Source organism: Hirundo rustica, chromosome 3 (genome assembly GCF_015227805.2).
Source record: "Hirundo rustica isolate bHirRus1 chromosome 3, bHirRus1.pri.v3, whole genome shotgun sequence".
Classification (NCBI taxonomy): Eukaryota; Metazoa; Chordata; class Aves; order Passeriformes; family Hirundinidae; genus Hirundo; species Hirundo rustica.
The window spans coordinates 54,472,116-54,490,095 of record NC_053452.1 but is presented as its reverse complement, the minus strand read 5'-3'; the positions used below and the strand labels follow the sequence as shown (position 1 = coordinate 54,490,095).

Here is a 17,980-nt window from a genome sequence, read left to right as displayed (position 1 = left end):
AAGGACCTAGGAGCAGGAGTCATTATAATGCACAGCAATGCTTCCAAGGTAAACAAGGGGCTGGAAAGGAGAAGGGATTGGAAATTCAAAGCAAATGGAGTGACTTTGAAAAAGATAGAAGCGTTCAGAAATTACACTGAGGTGATTTCTCCCACTGAGATAACAGCTGAATGCTTAAAAATCTGGATAAACACAGTGTGGACATTGTCTTCAACACAATTTACGCCACAGGTGAGTTAGCAGGAACTGAACTTGATTTAGCTGGCTGAAGGCTCTGTCCTCCTACCATGGAGGTTGCCCCTAACATACCACTGCTGCAATTTTGTTTGAACTACATTTCACACAGTTCCACAGTCAGCAAACATCAGACCTTAAGGATCCCTCCCCTTCTGATACAGAGGGAGAAGGAGTGCCCTGCCTCTATGAAGACAGTAGCTAGAAAAGGAGTTGGAAAGAGACAAGATAAGCAAAACGACACTGTTGCAGACAAGAGATATTCCATCCTCCAAAACAGTCCCACTATTCTATACATGTGTGCTGGCTTGAAGGCAAAACCAGTGAGAGACTCCAAGTCAGAAAAAAACCCCAATTTAATAGGAGAGGAAAAAAAGGTAAAATAAAATAAAACACATGCAATAGTACAAAAGATCACTGACAGAGTCAGAATACAACCTGAAACCATGGTGGTAGCAGTCCAGATGAAGTGGTCTTGTTGAAGCAGTGTTCTTGCAGAAAGGTCTGGTAGCTCCTGTCCTCTGGGAATCCAGTGGGTAAGGCTGCCTGTGCTGTCCCAAATCCCAGATTATATCCAGGTGGGAATGCTTGGCTCCTCCCCCTGGGCTGAGCATCTCACAATGGGCTGATATAATTTTATCAGTCTGGCAATGGGTCCTTGATTGCCCATTAAACAGAGATAGCTCCTGGAGGGAGTTATCTCTGAGTCATGCAGCAGGGCATTGATGGGCCATTAACAGAAGATAGTCCGGAGGCAGGGGGCAAGGGAAACACTGCACAACCTAGCTTCAGCAGTTCATGTAGATGGTGACAGAATACATACTTTGGGCACATCTTACATTGTAACCCAGGACAGCATGCCGGAGAGCAGAGAGCCCTCCGAGCTGTTGCTTCTCCCAGCTGAAGGCTGCAGGGGCAGCAGCAGATCACCTCCCGCTTTTCAGCTGTGGGAACATTCAGAGGGCAATGCAAGATATCTATGACTGCTCAAAGGTAGAGAGATAAAGAAGCAATGATGGGTGAAGAGGGGCAAAGAAAGGCAAAGAAGCTGAGATGGTGGAATTGTCAAGGCAGGAGATTAAAAGGAAGGAAAACTGCCCAGAGAAAAGAGGATGAAATGAAAAACTGCTGAGGAGGTAATGAGGGTGTATGGCCTGGGTAGAAACAAGAGCTGTGCAAGAGGGAAAAAATGCACCTGAGGGACTCCTCAGATGACTGCAGGAATTAATGCTTCCATGATACTCACGTACAGAAGAATCAGAGCAAGACAGCTCAACTCCAAATGTCTGCTAAACGATAATTTGTCAATCTCAACACTTTCCCTTAAAAATGGACTTCAGTGCATTGAAACAGACTGGTTAAAAGATTTTACCAAAAGGACATTTTTGCACACATCCCAAATATATTGAGGAAGGTTCCTATATGAGCCCTAAATTTGGATGTCATTCTTTGTGAAGAACGTAAAATTCATTTGTAAAATGAATGGGTTTATTTACTACTACTCTTTACCATTTTCTGATTGTTGCTTTCTCAGGCTTGTATTTCTAACACAAAGCCTAATTAACTGACTTACTGCTTTTTGAGTGGATGTACTGCAACTGGAACACACTGAAGAGACCTGTTTGTAACAGATTAGAACAGAATCAATCACAGAGCCACCTATGAAGCAGTGCTTTGTCATATACACTGCTAAAGGTTTCCAGTTTGCCACCTTCATCTGAGCTTTTCTTTTTCACCCTTATTCCCTCATAATGTTTTGAGGTGCTAAAAAAAATACTACTCCAGGTGCACCAGTCCTTTCCTTCAGTATTTTACCCAACAAATCTGACAGTAAAGTTTTTATTAACAAACCTAAGTTGTGTGTCCTTGGGGAAAAAAAAAAGGTCGGTTTCTTTTGCTGCTATTTTTAAACACATAAATGTCTGATCCAGGGCAACTTTTTTAAAGTAATGTGATACAACTCTCTCGGGCAGCACTGATTAAATGATACTTTAAGTATTTCATCTCAAATGAGCACTTTTCTCTAGGGAAAGAGTGAAAGTTGTCAAATATATAGACAGATTTTTGGTCTGCCATTCACATTGGGTAGCTGTTAGAAAGGCATCCCTTTTCTTTTTAAAATTGAGCATGGTTAATCAATGTTCTTACAGCCTCTAAACCTCCCAAACTTTGAGCTATGTGCTGTCTTGCTTTTTTCATCCTGGTCACTTAATTTCTACAGTTTCTGGGTAATTTCTTTTGCTTTACACAGTACTCTTAATCTCACCCTACGTACTATAATCAAAGTTTAGGATCGGGGGGGGGGGGAGAAAAGCCAATCCAAAATACCAGTTCCACTTTCCATACCAGATCCTTTCAAAACACTTTTTAAAGGAGGCACCATAAAAAAAAGTAAAATCCATCTCCTTTCCAAATTGCTGCTGGTTATAAAATAAATAAGCCAGATGTGCGTGACAGAAAGATAGTGTCTGCTTTTCAGTTTGTTTCCATCGCGTTCAAAGAGGGCAGGGACTGTGACATTTCACCTGGCAGCGCGGCGGCATGACCGACGTTCTCAGCGTGAGACAACAGCAACAGCAACAGCTGGCAGTTCGGGCATTTTCAATTTCTCGGTTTTCTCTACATCTTGATTCAAATTATAATTCGTGACGTTAAAAAATTAGAATTCTGCTTGGTTTACCCCTGCATGAACAGGACTACATTTTCTGCTAGAGGTTACAGCGAGTTTCTCTCTCATCCGAACACATTGGGATACCTGTGCTTTTTTCCTCAACCCACTCCTTCTGGGTGAACTCCGGGGAAAAACAGCACTCACCCTGCACGGACTGACCAGGGAATTGTGATGGGAACCGCGCAACAGCAGAACAGTGCACCGTGCCTTTCCCTGAAACTTTATACCGCGGGACAGCGCACAGTCGGGAGGGCAGCCCCGAGGGGAGCTCCCTGCCGGCTGGGAGCGGCGCCGGGAGCCAGAGCCTGGGAGCGGGGAGGAGCGCGGCTTCCCCGCGGGCAGCAGCCGCTCCGGCCGGGGGAACAACTCCGGCGTCTCCAGGCACTGCTGAGCCGCCCGCGCTCCCGGCGGCTCGACGGCGACCTTGGCGCCGCGGGGGTGGGAGCGGCACCGCCGGGCCGGGAACAGCCGGGCCGGGAACAGCCCTGCCGGGCCGGGGCCCCCGGCGCTGCCGGGTTCGGCAGCGCGGCCGCCGCTCCTCCCCTCAGCCGCGGGCAGGGCGGGGGCAGCGCCCCGCCGGCGGCTTCTACCTGTCCCGGAGGAGGAGGAGCCGGAGCCGCGGGGCCGGAGGGACAAAGTTGACTCCGGGAAGTTTACCGCGGGTGGGAAGAGAAGGGCGGGGAGCAAAGGGGAAGGTCGCTCCCGCCCCGCCGGTCGCAGCCGGGGCTCCCCGAGGAGGCGGACGCAGCGGCGGGTCCGCCCGCGGGGGACGCTCCGCTTCCTTGGCCCCGCGCCTTGGCCCCGCCGCGCCGGCACTGGGAGGCCTGCCGAGGTGACGGCCAGCGGCGGCGGGGCACGGCCGCCCTCCTGGCCCGCCTCCCTGGGAAAAGCGGCCGGGACCGGGGCCGGGCGCCCGGAGGAGCTCCCGCGGGGCTGCCGGCGGCCCCCGAGCCCTGCGCCCGACGAGAAGGAGGCTGCTTCGCCGCCCCCGACACCGGGACCCCTGCGCCTCCTCCCCGCGGCCGGCGGCTCCCATGGCTCTGAGCAAAGGGCTGCGGCTGCTCTGGAAGCAGGAGCCGGGGCCGAGCGCCCTGCTGGAGGCTCGCGGCCGCCAGGACTGCCTGTTGCTGGAGGCCGGCACCGTGGCGGCGCTCAGTAAGTGCGTGCGGGGGCGGCCGCGGGGGCCCGTGGGTGTCCGTGGGAGCGCGGAGCTGGCGCGTCCGTGGGTGCGCACCTCTGCCGTGAAGGGACACTGGGGTGCCACGGCAGCGGGCGATGCCCAGGAGCACCGGGGCGCTTTCCTCTGTGGCATGGAGAGAGGAAGGGGAGCGCGCAGACCCACGTCCAGCGGGATGCTGGCTGCGGAGAGCGCCTCGCCCCACTTACAGCACGACCCTGCAAGGCCTGGCCAGTTCCGGGCGCACTTGGGTGACCCCCGGTACGTGGCGTGCGCGGAGGGTCGGCCAGCGTCTCCTCCCGATCCGTGTCCCAGCGCTGCTCTGGGTGTCTCTGGCCTCCTCACCAGCAGCCGGGGTAGAGGAAGCAGGAGAAGCCCCTCGGCTGCCTGGTGGCGGTGCGGTCTCGGCACGGGGCACCTTTGATGTACAAGACTTACCTTCTACAGCCTTGACTGTAGAGGAAGGCCGAGGTAAAGGAATGAGGTCCACTGCCTCTTGAGGGAATTTCTACTCAGCTACATCAGGTGCTATCCATCAGTGCGGACAGCCAGCTCACAGCAGAGATGTATTGGGATGAACGACTTGAGATCTGTCTCCCGTAAAAAAAACCTGGCCTCTTGCTGTAGTGCCCCTGTGGTTTGAAGGGTATTTGGTTACTTGTCTGGCTCTTACTGGAGGAATCTCGTAAACGCGCTCAGGGTTGTCTCACCTTGTGTTTTTGATTGTGCTTTGTGGTTTTGATTTACGCATGAATTAATGCAATGCTGATGTTGCTGATGTTGAGGCAGACACAGAAAAATGCGGTGACTGAGAATGTAAGGGGCAAAAAGCAAAGTAGAGGAACACATACTTGTGCTGTGTTCTTAAATTGTTTTCTGCATAATACCTGTGCCTGTAATCGTGCTGCTGTTCACAGCGATGTAGGAGTCCGTGTTCAAGCAGCTCAAACTGTTGTAGTAAGGTCTGTGTGTACACTGTGATTTGTATAATGTCAGTCACAATGTCACCTCAGGACCTGGGTCCACTCAGCTGAATCTTCTGCAGGGTACACTGGCAGGACATACAGACTAAAATGCTTGATGTTCAGGTGTTGGGGACTTCAGGAATGACAAAAGCCAGAAAGGTCGTCAAGGGGCAGCTGATTTTCACAAGAATAGTTCTGGTAGTGGGAAAGTTTTGACCAGTCATGGAAAAGACGTTATTGCCACACTGGTGGGGATTTTTGTTTGGTTTGGTTTGTTTACTTTATTTTATTGGAGTTTTATATTGTGCAATATTTTGGGGATTCTGTTTCTTGATAAATTCTTTGGTAATAGTGGACGTAAATGTGTTACATATTTCTAGAGGGGGTTTTTGTGTCAGTTTTCAGTAAACAGGCAGTGAAAACTCAGTGCTGAGCAGCACTTTACTCACTTTCCCTGATTCTAAAACCTGTTGACATTAAAATTATATATTGATATCAGTGGGGTTTGGTCTGTATTTTGTTAGTCTGATAAAAATCTAAAGCAGCTCCACTTCCTAAAGCCAATGTGCATGAATAAAATGGAGATTTCCGTATTCACCTAGCCAGCCCTGAGCCACCAGTATGACCAGTGGTTGGAGAGATTTGAAATCTCACCAATTGAAGGAATGATCAACACAGAGTAGTTTTTTTTCCTCCCTCAGTGTTGCCATCTCCCGTTTGCATTGCTATACCTGAAGTGATTTAGTGGCTGGAAAGGTGCCCAGCCAAAAAGGGCCTGGTGGTGCTGCTCAGCATCCATCTGAACATGATCCAGCTGTGTGCCCAGGTGGACAAAGTGGCCAATGGCATCCTGGTCTGTCTCAAAGTAGAAGCATGTCCAGAGAAGGACAATGCAGCCAGTGAAGTGTCTGGAGCACAGATCCTATGAGGAGCAGGTGAGGGAGCTGGGGTTGCTCAGCCTGGAGAAATGGAGGTTCAGGTTAAGATAAGATTCACCTTATCACTCTCTCCAACTGCCTGAGAGGAGGGTGTAGCCAGGCCTCTTCACCCAGGTAATAAGAGATAAGGCATGAGGAAATAGCCTCAACTTACACCAGGGGAGGTTTAGATTGGATATTAGGAGAAATTTCTCCATGGAAAGGATGGTCAGGCATATGAAAACAGACTGACCAGGGAAGTGGTGGAACTACTATGCCTGGAAGTGAGCCAAAACTGTGTGGATGTGGAAGCTGGGAAACATGGTTTAAATGATGAACACGATGATTCTAGTTTAATAGTTGGGCTCAGTGATCTTAGACATCTTTTCTAATCCTAATGATTCTATGATTTTGTGATTCCATGATTATAGAATTTACACAGTCTCTCTTAAAATGTGTTAGAAGAATTCTGAAGTAGTGATTTGTATAGGGTAAAAAGCCTGTTTGCCGTGCCCCTTGGAAGTCCAGTGTCATGTCTTGAGATAACTCTAACCATGTCTGTTGGCATTCAGCCCACTCCATGGTAATAACTTTGTCATTTTATTTCATTTGATTCCTCTCTTCCTTCCTGGGTCAGTTCCTGTATTGTAGGAAAAGCTAGTTTGTCCAGTGGAGCCTGTTTAGATAACTTCTGTTTATGCAGCAGAGGACCAGAAAAGGAGGGAAAACCAGTAGTAGGTATTGTGCTGGTGAATTTAAAAGAATTGTGAAGAGGAAGCTTCACAGCAGGGTGGTAACAGAAACAACATCAATTCTGTTTTGTTTGACTTGCCTTTAGGTTGTTACTACCCATAGAACACAACACTGGGAAGTTAACATAAACTTTGTGTATGTGTGGTTTCAGACATACTAGTCATAGGATTGTGTTAGTTTTGGCCTCTCTGTCTAGTTTTCTGTTTCTAAAATAAAGTTCCTTAAAAATTGCATACCTGTGGTGAGGAGGAGTTATGCAGCTGTGCCTTATGCAAACCTCTACACTAAATAAAAGCAGATTGCTATACCTGGAGCACGTAAGTTGTACAGAAGTTTATGCAGTTCTTCAATTGCACCCTCATGTAAGCAGAACTGTAGAGAGGAATAATCACAGATGGACAATGAAGGCCTGAGAACAAATTTTAGTCATTGTTCATTATTTTTTTTTTCCATAATTACCAAGGATCTCTGCCCTTGAACAGGCATGACGTCTGCACTTGCGGAAAGTTTAATTGCTTCTATAATAATTTTGTGCTAGAAGAAACTTAAATGTTGAATCTAACCTAGTTCAAGTGGCAGAAGGGAGTGAGAATTGTCCTAGAAGAAGTGGTGTTACAAAAAAAGAAATCTGAAAAACCACACACTTGTACAGACTCAGTGCCAATACAGGCTGTAAACCTCTGGCAAACTCCTCATTAAAATAAGCACTTTCAAATATGTAAGCTAAAAATTTTATGCTGTTCTGTGGATGGATGACTTTATACTTTTTCCTCTCTAGATGTGTTATAAAGATAATGATGACAGTTTTAGTTGCAAATTGATTACATTTCACAATTTCCTTACTGCATGTAGAGATTCAATACCTGAAAAATATTTGCATCCTTGGTATCAGTACTGGAAAAGTATTGTAAAGATCTCTAATTGCCTGAATGTCAGCAATTTGTAAAATGAGAACACTTGTTCCTATAATGGAAACCTAAACTAAAAAACTTTTGGAAAAACCAAGAAATCAAAAATCACTGTAGGAAACCTTGTTGTATATCCCTAAACCCCTTAATCTGTATAGTGATGTGGTATCAACAGAACAGTTTTCTGTTCTACCATAAGTTAAATAGTGTTTTTGAGGATAAGAGTTTGTCCTACTCCTCTCCTGATGTCACTGTAGGGTGGAGGGTAAAATTCATTGTTTTGAATCGAATGACATATTTTGCTGGAGGCTGCTCTTTTCTTTTCTCTTTTCTCTTTTCTCTTTTCTCTTTTCTTTTCTTTTCTTTTTCTTTTCTTTTTCTTTTCTTTTCTTTTCTTTTCTTTTCTTTTCTTTTCTTTTCTTTTCTTTTCTTTTCTTTTCTTTTCTTTTCTTTTCTTTTCTGTTCTTTTCTTTTCTTTTCTTTTCTTTTCTTTTCTTTTCTTTTCTTTTCTTTTCTTTTCTTTTCTTTTCTTTTCTTTTCTTTTCTTTTCTTTTCTTTTCTTTTCTTTTCTTTTCTTTTCTTTTCTTTTCTTTTCTTCTTTTTGCCACTGGCAGTCCTAAAGCTTCAGTCATCTCCAGAAGGATGGGTGACAGCCTGAAATGTTTCTTCCAGGAATTCTCTGAACTAGAACATCAATAAATTCTGTCGAAGAAATGTAGAATCATGAAGGATGAAGAAAAATTTTCATTGATTTAGAAGTTTTTGCTTAATACAACAGGCAGTATAGATACAGAAGATGTTCCTACTCTAAACATATTACAGTTTCAGTGGTTTACAGATGAAGTGAACTGCACAAGATAGTTCTGGATTGCTGTCAAGGCAGTTGCTAAACTAAACTAAGGCTATAGTGCTGAAAATATGGTGATTTAACTTTATTTTAGCAGGTAGTTTCAGTGAAAAGCTGTCAACAGGAGTGCTCTGCTATTGAATTTCAGTGTAATAATATGTTTTCTCAAGGGCAGAGCCAAAGTGTGCAGAGATTTTTTTTTTTTAATTTTTTTTTTTTTTGCAAGCCGTTTGATTCTGCAGCTGCTTTTATAAAGGATGTTACATCACCTGTTATGTTAAATCCTAAATGGTCATGGTGTCTGAAAAGTACAGAAGTTCAAAGCCGATACAGTGTGTGCTTTTGCAAATATGTCTGAGGTTTTTCCTGGCTTTTACCCACGGATCTGGGAAGTTAGCCTTCACTAGAGACAAACCCTATATATAGAGTTTAGGTGTATGTACTCTCTGTGAAGGATCTCTGTGCCTCCTCTGCTGCTTCAGTTGTGGGTGGTTCTCTGATGGAGCTGAGTGAAATCAGTAAAGTCTTGCAAAAGCAGGAAGTCGCAGTTATTTGCTGTGCATCTTTTCCTGCTTTTGTGCAGAAAGCAGTTTCTGTGCTGTATGTACTTTCACTGTTACAATTAGCTTTGGTTTTGTATTGATGTGAACAACTATGCTGCTGAGTGGGACATGGAAATCACACACAAATACTTGTGCACAGCACAGTGTGAATATATTTCTGAGCACTGCATTCTATCCAAGACAGTGAGCCCTCCACCAAGGCTCATTTCTACTCTTGTGCCAGAATATTCATATAGCTAGCACAAACTTTTATGAAGTTTTTCTTCTTACGAAGTTTGGTGGTGTTCAAACTTTTCCATTTGTGGAAGCAGTCTACAGAGCAGAAGTCCTGTCTTCCTTGGTTATGATGGCAGTGGGCACTTGCAAGCTACGGTTTCTCAGTCTGAATTTCACTGCTTTAGATTGTAGGGAAAAATATGTGTTGCAATTCTTTCACAATTGTCAAAATGCAAACTGGGTACAGAGAAGAGGGAAGATGTATTCGAGTAAGTGTAGAGTGTTGATTACAAGATTTGTTTTCTATGCTAGGAGGCAAGAAGTGGTTGTGAGGGATGAATTCTTTGTAGTGGTTATGTCTGTAGTGACTGCTGCAAGTTTCTATGTAAATATGAGTCATATATGGCAGAAGCCACATAAAGATGGTGGCCAAACTTCAGAGAAATCACTTAGGGGCTTCCCTTTTATTTTCTTGACTGCCTGCAACAGCATGGAGCTGGCCAGTAGAAACCTGGTGGTTTCTTTAATCCATTATTCTTTGTGAATTAATATACTCATATATGCACATGCAAGTATGCAAATGTAATCCCTCACTAGGAGCAGATTGAGAACAATCTAATATAGAAAACCAGGGGACTTATCTTTCCAAAATGCCAATTTTCTGTTTTGTTTCTTGTGTTTTCAACCAGAAATGTATCTTACTAGAAAACTGGTAAATACATTGCTTAATGTTTTAAATATTTGGATTCTCTTAACTGTAACTCTCATCACAGACTTCTTCCCAGCTCTGTACTGCTTGGTCTATATGGCGTTTCTGAATTCAGTTTGACTTTCATAATGCCTGTGCAGCTTGGATTGAATGTGAACAGGAAGATTTTAGTGGTGAAAGGTATTGAAAATAATACAGCAAAGTACTTGCATTGTGTCTGCAGATGACTGAAAACACAATTTGGAGGTAATTGTCTAAGCTTATATAATACCAGACATTGGATTTATTTCTAGGTAAGATGCTTATGCTAATGTATATATGGGAGTTTTGGTATGAAATTTCTGTTGGATTATAGTTTTCCCTCTTTCCGGGGAAAGTTCACACTTCTTTCCCTCAAATGCTAAATGACACAAATGAAGTCATCCCATGACACCAAACCTATGTTTCTTAAAGTACTTAGAAATATGCTTGAGATTGCATTTGTATAGCAGTACCTACAGCTAAGCAGGTGACTATTTCCAGAATCCAGCTGAGAAAGGGAGAAACAGAATCCATAGCCCAGTCTCAGACTCCTTTTCTTTCTTCAAGAACTTTTCCTTAATTTTTATCTTTAAGTTGGAGGTATTACTGTGTGTGTCCTCAGTGTTGGACTTAGACTTACAGTACCTTTTCTACCGTGTTACTCCAGTCGCTGACGTTTCTGGGGTCCATATGCTTTAGGGTTGTGCTGATTCTTGCTGAAGTCTGGGGCTTCAGCCCTGAGGAGGGGTTGAATGAAGGAAACTGTGTATTTTGGCCAGTTTCTGCTAGCTGGTAGATTGAGACTGCAGCTTTTACAAGCAGGAAGTCACACTTGGTTAAGACATATGGTGTAATGTAGTTTGTCCGTCTTTTCATGGTGTAGGGTTCTTTGGCTCTGAAATATTTTATGCATGGAAAAGGTTACCTTTAATTGATTTTATTGCAGCTCGGTTTCATTGAATTATTTCATGCCTCTCGTTTTGCAAGGGTTGAAGTGTTTCATAGAAATTTTTCCATTTAACTCTCTTCATCCAACAAAGTAGCATGTAAGTTTTGTTCTCTGTGTAGCAACATTTTCTGCTTCTGACTCATGTGTCCTAGCACTCCTTGAATGTTCTGCGAGATGTTTTAGAGTTTGATGACAGTTATCTGAGATTTCAATGACATTTTGAGATTTATACATACATACGTTTAATAACAGGATATGAACCTGGCTTAAGCTCTCTGTGGTAATGTCCTTTGTGCACCGCCAAGGAGTGCAACAGGACAGAGGACTTCAAATTCCATCGGTGTCTTTAACAAAGGGAATTTACACACACCACCCCCCCAAATGGTCCATAGGCACTAAAACATTCTGGCCTGTCTGTTTGCATGACCCACGGACGTAGCTGAGTCTGTTTGGCATGTTCCTTTCCTGCTCCTTCCTTCCAGGCAGCTCTGCTGGTGCTGCTGTCCTGACTGATGCGGCTGTGCAGGCGCAGGTTCAGACGAGTGGCCTGCCCCAATGGCAGTGTTTCTGTACCAGGACTGGCAAAACACAGCTGTTTGGCTGTGTGTCTGGAGAGGTCCTGTGCCAGGAGCCAACGGGTGCGTGATGCCACTGGCTTGACCTGGGAAACTCCGGTGGGTTCCATACATGCCGGTGGCCGGTACTTCTTGCCAGTGGTGGAATGGGCTGTGTGTTGCCTAATTCCACGCTGAAATAAATTCCATCCTTTTGGACTGTGCTCTTACCAGCCACTTGTAACAGCCAACTTTCCAACTTGTAATTCTATTTTGAAGAGTATCGCCTTGCTTTCAAAGTGACTTTTGAAATGCTTTCAGGTTGTGCCTGGCCTGCAGCTTCATGAGCATCTGTCTCAGATCTGAATCTCTTGGTGTTTCTCTTGTTTTAGATTTCTTCCTAAAGCTGGAATATTTGGAGCAAGAATTTTTGTTTTGGTTTTCCCTTTTTATTTTAAAGTAGCACAGTTATTTTAATATAGACAGCTTTTAAAGGAGGGAACAGATTTAAGAAAAAATTGTCTGTATATTGTTGCTGCTCTTTTCTACTTAGTAAAGATGCCATGCAAAGTGAAACATCATCTATTTTAACCAGTCGGGTTTTTTTAATGCTTAAGAAAGCCTGGACCGGGAGGTTTTTTTCCAAAGACTGAAGCATTGTTATAGTCTATCTAAACTGGTTTTGTGAAATTGTTTGGGGTTTTTTTTTTTTTTTTTTTAAGTGCCTGAGAACTCAGGCTGCAGAGTCTCAGCCCTTAAAATGTGCCATTACTGAGTATTTAAATTGTTATTGTCCAGAGATTTATGTTACCCAATAAAAAGCACTTTATCCTCTGTCTGCTGCTTATGCTTTGCTTCACTGGTGAGTGTGGTATCAACATTTTGCTAGTTTCTCCTGATTAACTGCCTGTTTTAAGAAAGCAGAATATTTAAGTTGTGAAACTATGGTAATAAAAACAAAACTAAGAAAAAATTAAACAAGTCTTCTTTTTTGTCACAAGTGCAAAAATTTAGATGAACTTGTTTTAATTACTCTTGGGGGTTGCCTCTGTTAAGGAATTTTTCAAGAGGAATTGTCCTTCATTTCACTTCTAAGTGTCAACAGTATATGAGATATTTATTTGTTTTCTGTGTTTCTCACTGAGCTCCTTGCCCCTTGAGATTTAAAAAGAGAAGTCTTTTTCTTTTCTCTTCTATCATCCATTGCAAGCAGTTCAGTTTGTCCTTTTTGTTCCCAGAGGTTTCAGGGCTTTTTTAACTGCTGAAGTTAATTAGGAGCATAAGATTGGGTATTATTAGCAAATCTCAGAAACTACTATGTTGCTGTTTATCTGTAGTTCAAGATGTAAAAGGACATTTGAGGGTTACAGTCTATTTTCCTCATTTGGGAGATTAACCTTGCTCCTCATTGGGAAATATATACAAAATGCAGACTTACTCATTCAGGAAGTATGCTGGTTTTATGTTAAAGTAGCCAGTGACAAGTTTGTTCAGTGGTCTGGCTTAATATCTAAATGTTCAGTATGTGCCCATTGAAGTTGCTTGTTGCAGAAATGCACAAATATAACGCAAGCATCTGACCCTTTATTTAATTAGCTAATTCTTACTTCACTAAAATATGTTTAATTCCTCTTGAAATCAACATCTGGTGTTGTGTCTACATCAAATCATGTTATCGTGCATTAAAAAATTCCAGTTCTGTCTGAAATTAGACTGAGAGTCTGGAAGCATAAACCCTTTTTCAGCATGAAGAAAAAATATTTTATTTTAGCTTATGGCAAGACTGATTGTTATTTTTGTTCTTATTTTAGAACAGTGTAAATTATACATGTGCTCATGTATTTCTTTATTTATTCTGGAACTGATGTGGCATCTGTACCATAAAATAAAATTGTTACTAACAATCAGGTTGATTTGAAAATAAAGTGAGTGCTCTTTTTTTCTTCTAGGGTGGTGTGTGGAGTTGTGCATTTCTGTCCCATCATGTTCTAATCTCTATGGTTTTACAGCATTTTAACCCTACCTTTGTGCTGTAGTCTTGTTGACTGAGAAAAATCAACCCAGGTAGCATTGGTTCCTATGCAATAGGGATAATAGCAATTTGAAAAATTTATGAAGACTGGATAACTAAGTTCCCTGCCTTTCCCTTTGTTCCTTAGCTCCAGAAGAAAAGGATGCAATTAAAGGACAGTATGAAAAACTCATGGAAGCTTATGGCTGCTTAGGAGAGCTTCAGCTTAAATATGGTAAGTCACCATCTGTATGACTGAGATTATAAAATGCCCAGGCAATGCTAAATGACAATAAGTGGCTAAAGTTGTCTAATTCCTTAAACTGTGAAAGCTAGTTGCACTTTGTTGTATACAGTCTGGAAAAGATCTGTTTCCTTTCCTATTTTGGGCCAAAATCCTATCACTGAATGATGGATGGATTTTTTTCTTAATTTGTTTTGTCTAACGTTCTTAGCTGCCTGAAGATAATTGCCATTCTTCTTTCCCTACCACATTTGTCCAAGGCAAGCTGTGATTTCTTAATTCTTCTCTTCTTTATAAAGAATGCATTTAGACACTGATCATCATGGTCATCTGAGAGTGCAGTACTACAGATTTTGAGTTCCTGCTATAATGCCTAATTGCCTTTAATCATTCATGTGGATAAGGATTTGCAGAAGGTGGCCTCTGGCTTCAGTTAGTATAGTAAGGAATGTTTATTGTCATCAATGTAAATTTTTGTACAGTTTGGGACTCTTGATTTAGCAGAGCAATGTTAATGGAAATAACATGTTTTAAGAAGAGGATTGCAGTGGTTGATTTGAAGATAATAGGACCTTACACGCTACTTAAAATCACTGATTTAGATGCATAAATAAAAAAGCACTGTACGCATTGTTCCCAAGCTGTTACAGTGAGCCTTTATTTTCACTTGGAGAAATGACAGACTTTTTCCATATAGCTTGGTGCTTGGTCAAGGAGTCTACCAAAGGCAGTGGTGGCATGAGCACTGGTGTATTTAAGCCAGTAGATATAATTGTGTCTTTTTATAACCCGCTTACCATTTTGCAGCCTGAGAAATATGACTTGAAATTGACCTGAAGAGGCAACTGCAATCTGAAGGATTTTTGTGTCATAGTTTAAAACTCTAGGTCCATCTAGCCTTTTCAAATGAATAGGGACTTTCTGTTTGTTTCTTGTGGAGTTAATTAGACATGTCTCTGGAGATTTATATCAATTTGCTAATGTAATTTTAAAGAGAGGACTTGTGATTAGTTTTTCTTGGCACATGGGTCTGTTTTTCTTCATAGAAGTCTAATGAATCCTGTTGTGGTAAAGGAATGTAGCTATTGAATTCGATCTCTTCAAGCTACAGATAAGAGTAGTTTTTGTATGTGGTGGGAACCAAATATATCCAATTTTCATCTTCATGTTAAAAGGTGAATGATTTCAAATAGGGTGTGAAATATTCTCAGCCTTACTTTTTTTCCTGTCCTTATTTCTTCCTGGAAAACATATGCTTAACTTCAGGGCTCTGAAAGTGTGAGGTTTTACCTTTCTGAGCTTTGTCACTGTACCTCTGCCTTGTTCTAGCATTAGATTACAAGTTCTGGTACAGGACTTTCTTTGGAAGGGATTGTTAAAATTCCTGAAAAGTCAGAGGGTCATGCTGTAATGGTGAGTGAAGATAAGCAAACATTTTCTGCTTCTGAACATGTTTAAAAAAGCAAAGATGCATGTCTGATATTTCACTATCCAAGATGTAGCCTGGGTTTTTGTCACAGTCTGGTTTAGATCTTCCATCTTCCATGTGAGTGAGTTCCTTCTCTTCAGCTGTTGCTTATGTAAAAGATTAACACTACAAAGGAATTGTACTGGGTTTGTGTAGCAAGGTTTTGGTAGCATGAGGGGCTGCAGGTGTGGCTTCTCTGAAAAGCTGCCAGAAGCTTCCCCTGTGTCCAATGGAGCCAAAGCCAGCTGGCTCCAAGACAGATGTGCTGCTGGCCAAGACTGAACCCAGCAGCAGCAGTGGTAGTGCCTCTGGGACAACAGATTTAAGAAGGGGGGAAAAAACTGCCCAGCTGAAGCTGGAGAAGGGCAGAGTTAGAACATGTGAGAGAAACAGCTCTGCAGACACCAAGGCCAGTGAGGAAGGAGGGGCAGGAGGTGCTCCAGGTGCCTGAGCTGAGATTCCCCTGCAGCCCATGGTGCAGACCGTGGTGAGGCAGCTGTGTCCCTGCAGCCCGTGGAGGCCCATGGTGGAGCAGAGATCCATCTGCAGCCCATGGAGGCCCATGGTGGAGCAGGGATCCACCTGCAGCCCATGGAGATCCACGGTGGAGCAGGGATCCACCTGCAGCCCATGGAGATCCATGGTGGAGCAGGGATCCACCTGCAGCCCATGGAGATCCATGGTGGAGCAGGGATCCACCTGCAGCCCATGGAGATCGATAGTGGAGCAGGGATCCACCTGCAGCCCATGGAGATCCATGGTGGGGCAGGGATCCACCTGCAGCCCATGGAGATCCATGGTGGAGCAGAGATCCACCTGCAGCCCGTGGAGATCCATGGTGGAGCGGAGATCCACCTGCAGCCCGTGGAGATCCATGGTGCAGCAGGGATCCACCTGCAGCCCATGGAGATCCATGGTGGAGCAGGGATCCACCTGCAGCCCATGGAGATCCATGGTGGAGCAGGGATCCACCTGCAGCCCATAGAGATCCATGGTGGAGCAGGGATCCACCTGCAGCCCATGGAGATCCATGGTGGGGCAGGGATCCGTCTGCAGCCCATGGAGGCCCATGGTGAAGCAGAGATCCACCTGCAGCCCATAGAGATCCATGGTGGAGCAGGGATTCACCTGCAGCCTGTGGAGATCCATGGTGGAGCAGGTGGATGCCTGAAGGTGGCTGTGACCCTTTGGGAGGCACACAGTGGAGCAGGCTCCTAGAAGGACCTGTAGACCCATGGAGAGAGGAGCCCACACTGGAGCAGATTTGGAGGCTGGATTTGTGACCCTGTGGGGGATCCACCCTGGAGCAGTTTGTTCCAGAAGGCCTGCACCCGGTGTGAAGGACCCACACGGGAGCAGTTTGTGAAGAACTGCAGCCCATGGGATGGAGTCCTGCCGGAGAAGTTCAAAGAGGACTGTCTCCCATGGGAGGTTCTCCATGCTGGAGCAGAGCAAGAGTGTGAGGAATCCTCCCCATGAGGATGAAGGAGTGGTGGAGACAATGTGTGATAAACTGATTACAGCCCCTATTTCCCATCCCCCTGTACTACCAGGGAAGAGAAAATTTGGAGTAAAGTTAAGCATGGGAAAAAGGGGAGAGGTGGAGGAAGGTGTTTTACTCATTGTCCTACTCTGTTTTGATTAGTGCTAAATAAAACTAATTTTCCCAATTAAGTCTGTTTTGCCCATAACTGCTAAATGATCTCTCCCTGCCCTTACCTTGGCCCAGCTGAGGAGGGGTGTGACAGAGCAGCTTTGGTGGGTACCTGGCATCCAGCCGGGGGACTCAAACAACCAGAGGAATGCAATGTAACTTTTTTCTTTTTTGTATAATGTATTTTAGCAGCTGCAAACAAAGGCATAACTGGCTAGCTCTTCACTGAGCTTCAGTGCTCGCATAGACTTTGTGCAGGAGTATCTGCATTTTTTCTTACTACTGGAAACATACAGGCCATAAGTATTAAATTAACTGAGAGTTTATTTGTGAAAATACATTCCACTGGGATATTAAGAGTATATTTGTAGAGCAGAAGGGGAATTTTTTTGCCAAGACATGAAAGACGTCTCTGAACATTTTAATTAATCTGTAAATATCGCTACTTAGAAATCCAAATAAATCACATTGTATGCCTGCCAAAGTAGATCGTGCTTTTTACAAGAAAGTAGATGAAATATGTGAAAGTGACTTACAAAGTTAATGTTTCCCACCAGTAATAACATTCTCTTCTATGTACTTATGTCTGTTAACATGACTCACTAAGTTCTTCTGCTTTCTTTTGTGAGATGGATGGCAGCAGAATGAATTGTACAGTGTCTCTGAGCTGTACCTCAGCCAAGATTTTGCTGCCAAAGAAGATCTAGCAGTGACAAATACATCTCAAGCAAAGTGTTAGAAGAGCTGGGTTTACAGTGTTTGTTCAGATACTGGGATGTCAGGAAGAGATGCATACATAAGAGGGTATTTTAATACCATCATCACATAGGTTGTTTGCTTTAATACAGCTGCTGTATTTGGGGAGGCATTCTGAATTAATTTGATTGTGTTTACACACTCTCACTCTTGTACATATACAGCGTGTAGTTGAAAGGAAGACATTTCAAAGGTAAAAAGGACAACTAAGTACCTGTCTTCTGTTCTTTTTACACATTTCCTAAAAATGTAATTGTATTTAGAAGAAGAAGAAAGAGGAGTATCTTTGAGACTAAAATGATAATTTAGGAAGTCTTGGCTCTTTTCATAACTCTGCTGTAGATGTCCTCAGGAATATTCAGC

General features: G+C 43.6%; 1 protein-coding gene across 3 annotated transcripts in view; it reads left to right on the top strand.

Annotated features, from left to right (window-relative positions):
- The first annotated feature begins 3,849 nt into the window (after positions 1 to 3,849).
- The window catches only part of SYNJ2 (synaptojanin 2), a 66,392-nt gene continuing 52,261 nt past the window's right edge, over positions 3,850 to 17,980 (top strand). Inside the window, exons 1-2 of one of the 3 annotated variants that reach the window (XM_040058803.2) lie at positions 3,850 to 4,060; positions 13,644 to 13,730. In XM_040058803.2, the coding sequence (XP_039914737.1) occupies positions 3,940 to 4,060; positions 13,644 to 13,730 (208 nt within the window). In that variant the 5' untranslated portion in view covers positions 3,850 to 3,939. Of the gene's footprint in view, positions 4,065 to 13,643; positions 13,731 to 17,980 lie in introns of all 3 variants that reach the window. The other 2 variants (XM_040058804.2, XM_040058805.2) reach the window with 2 other exon arrangements.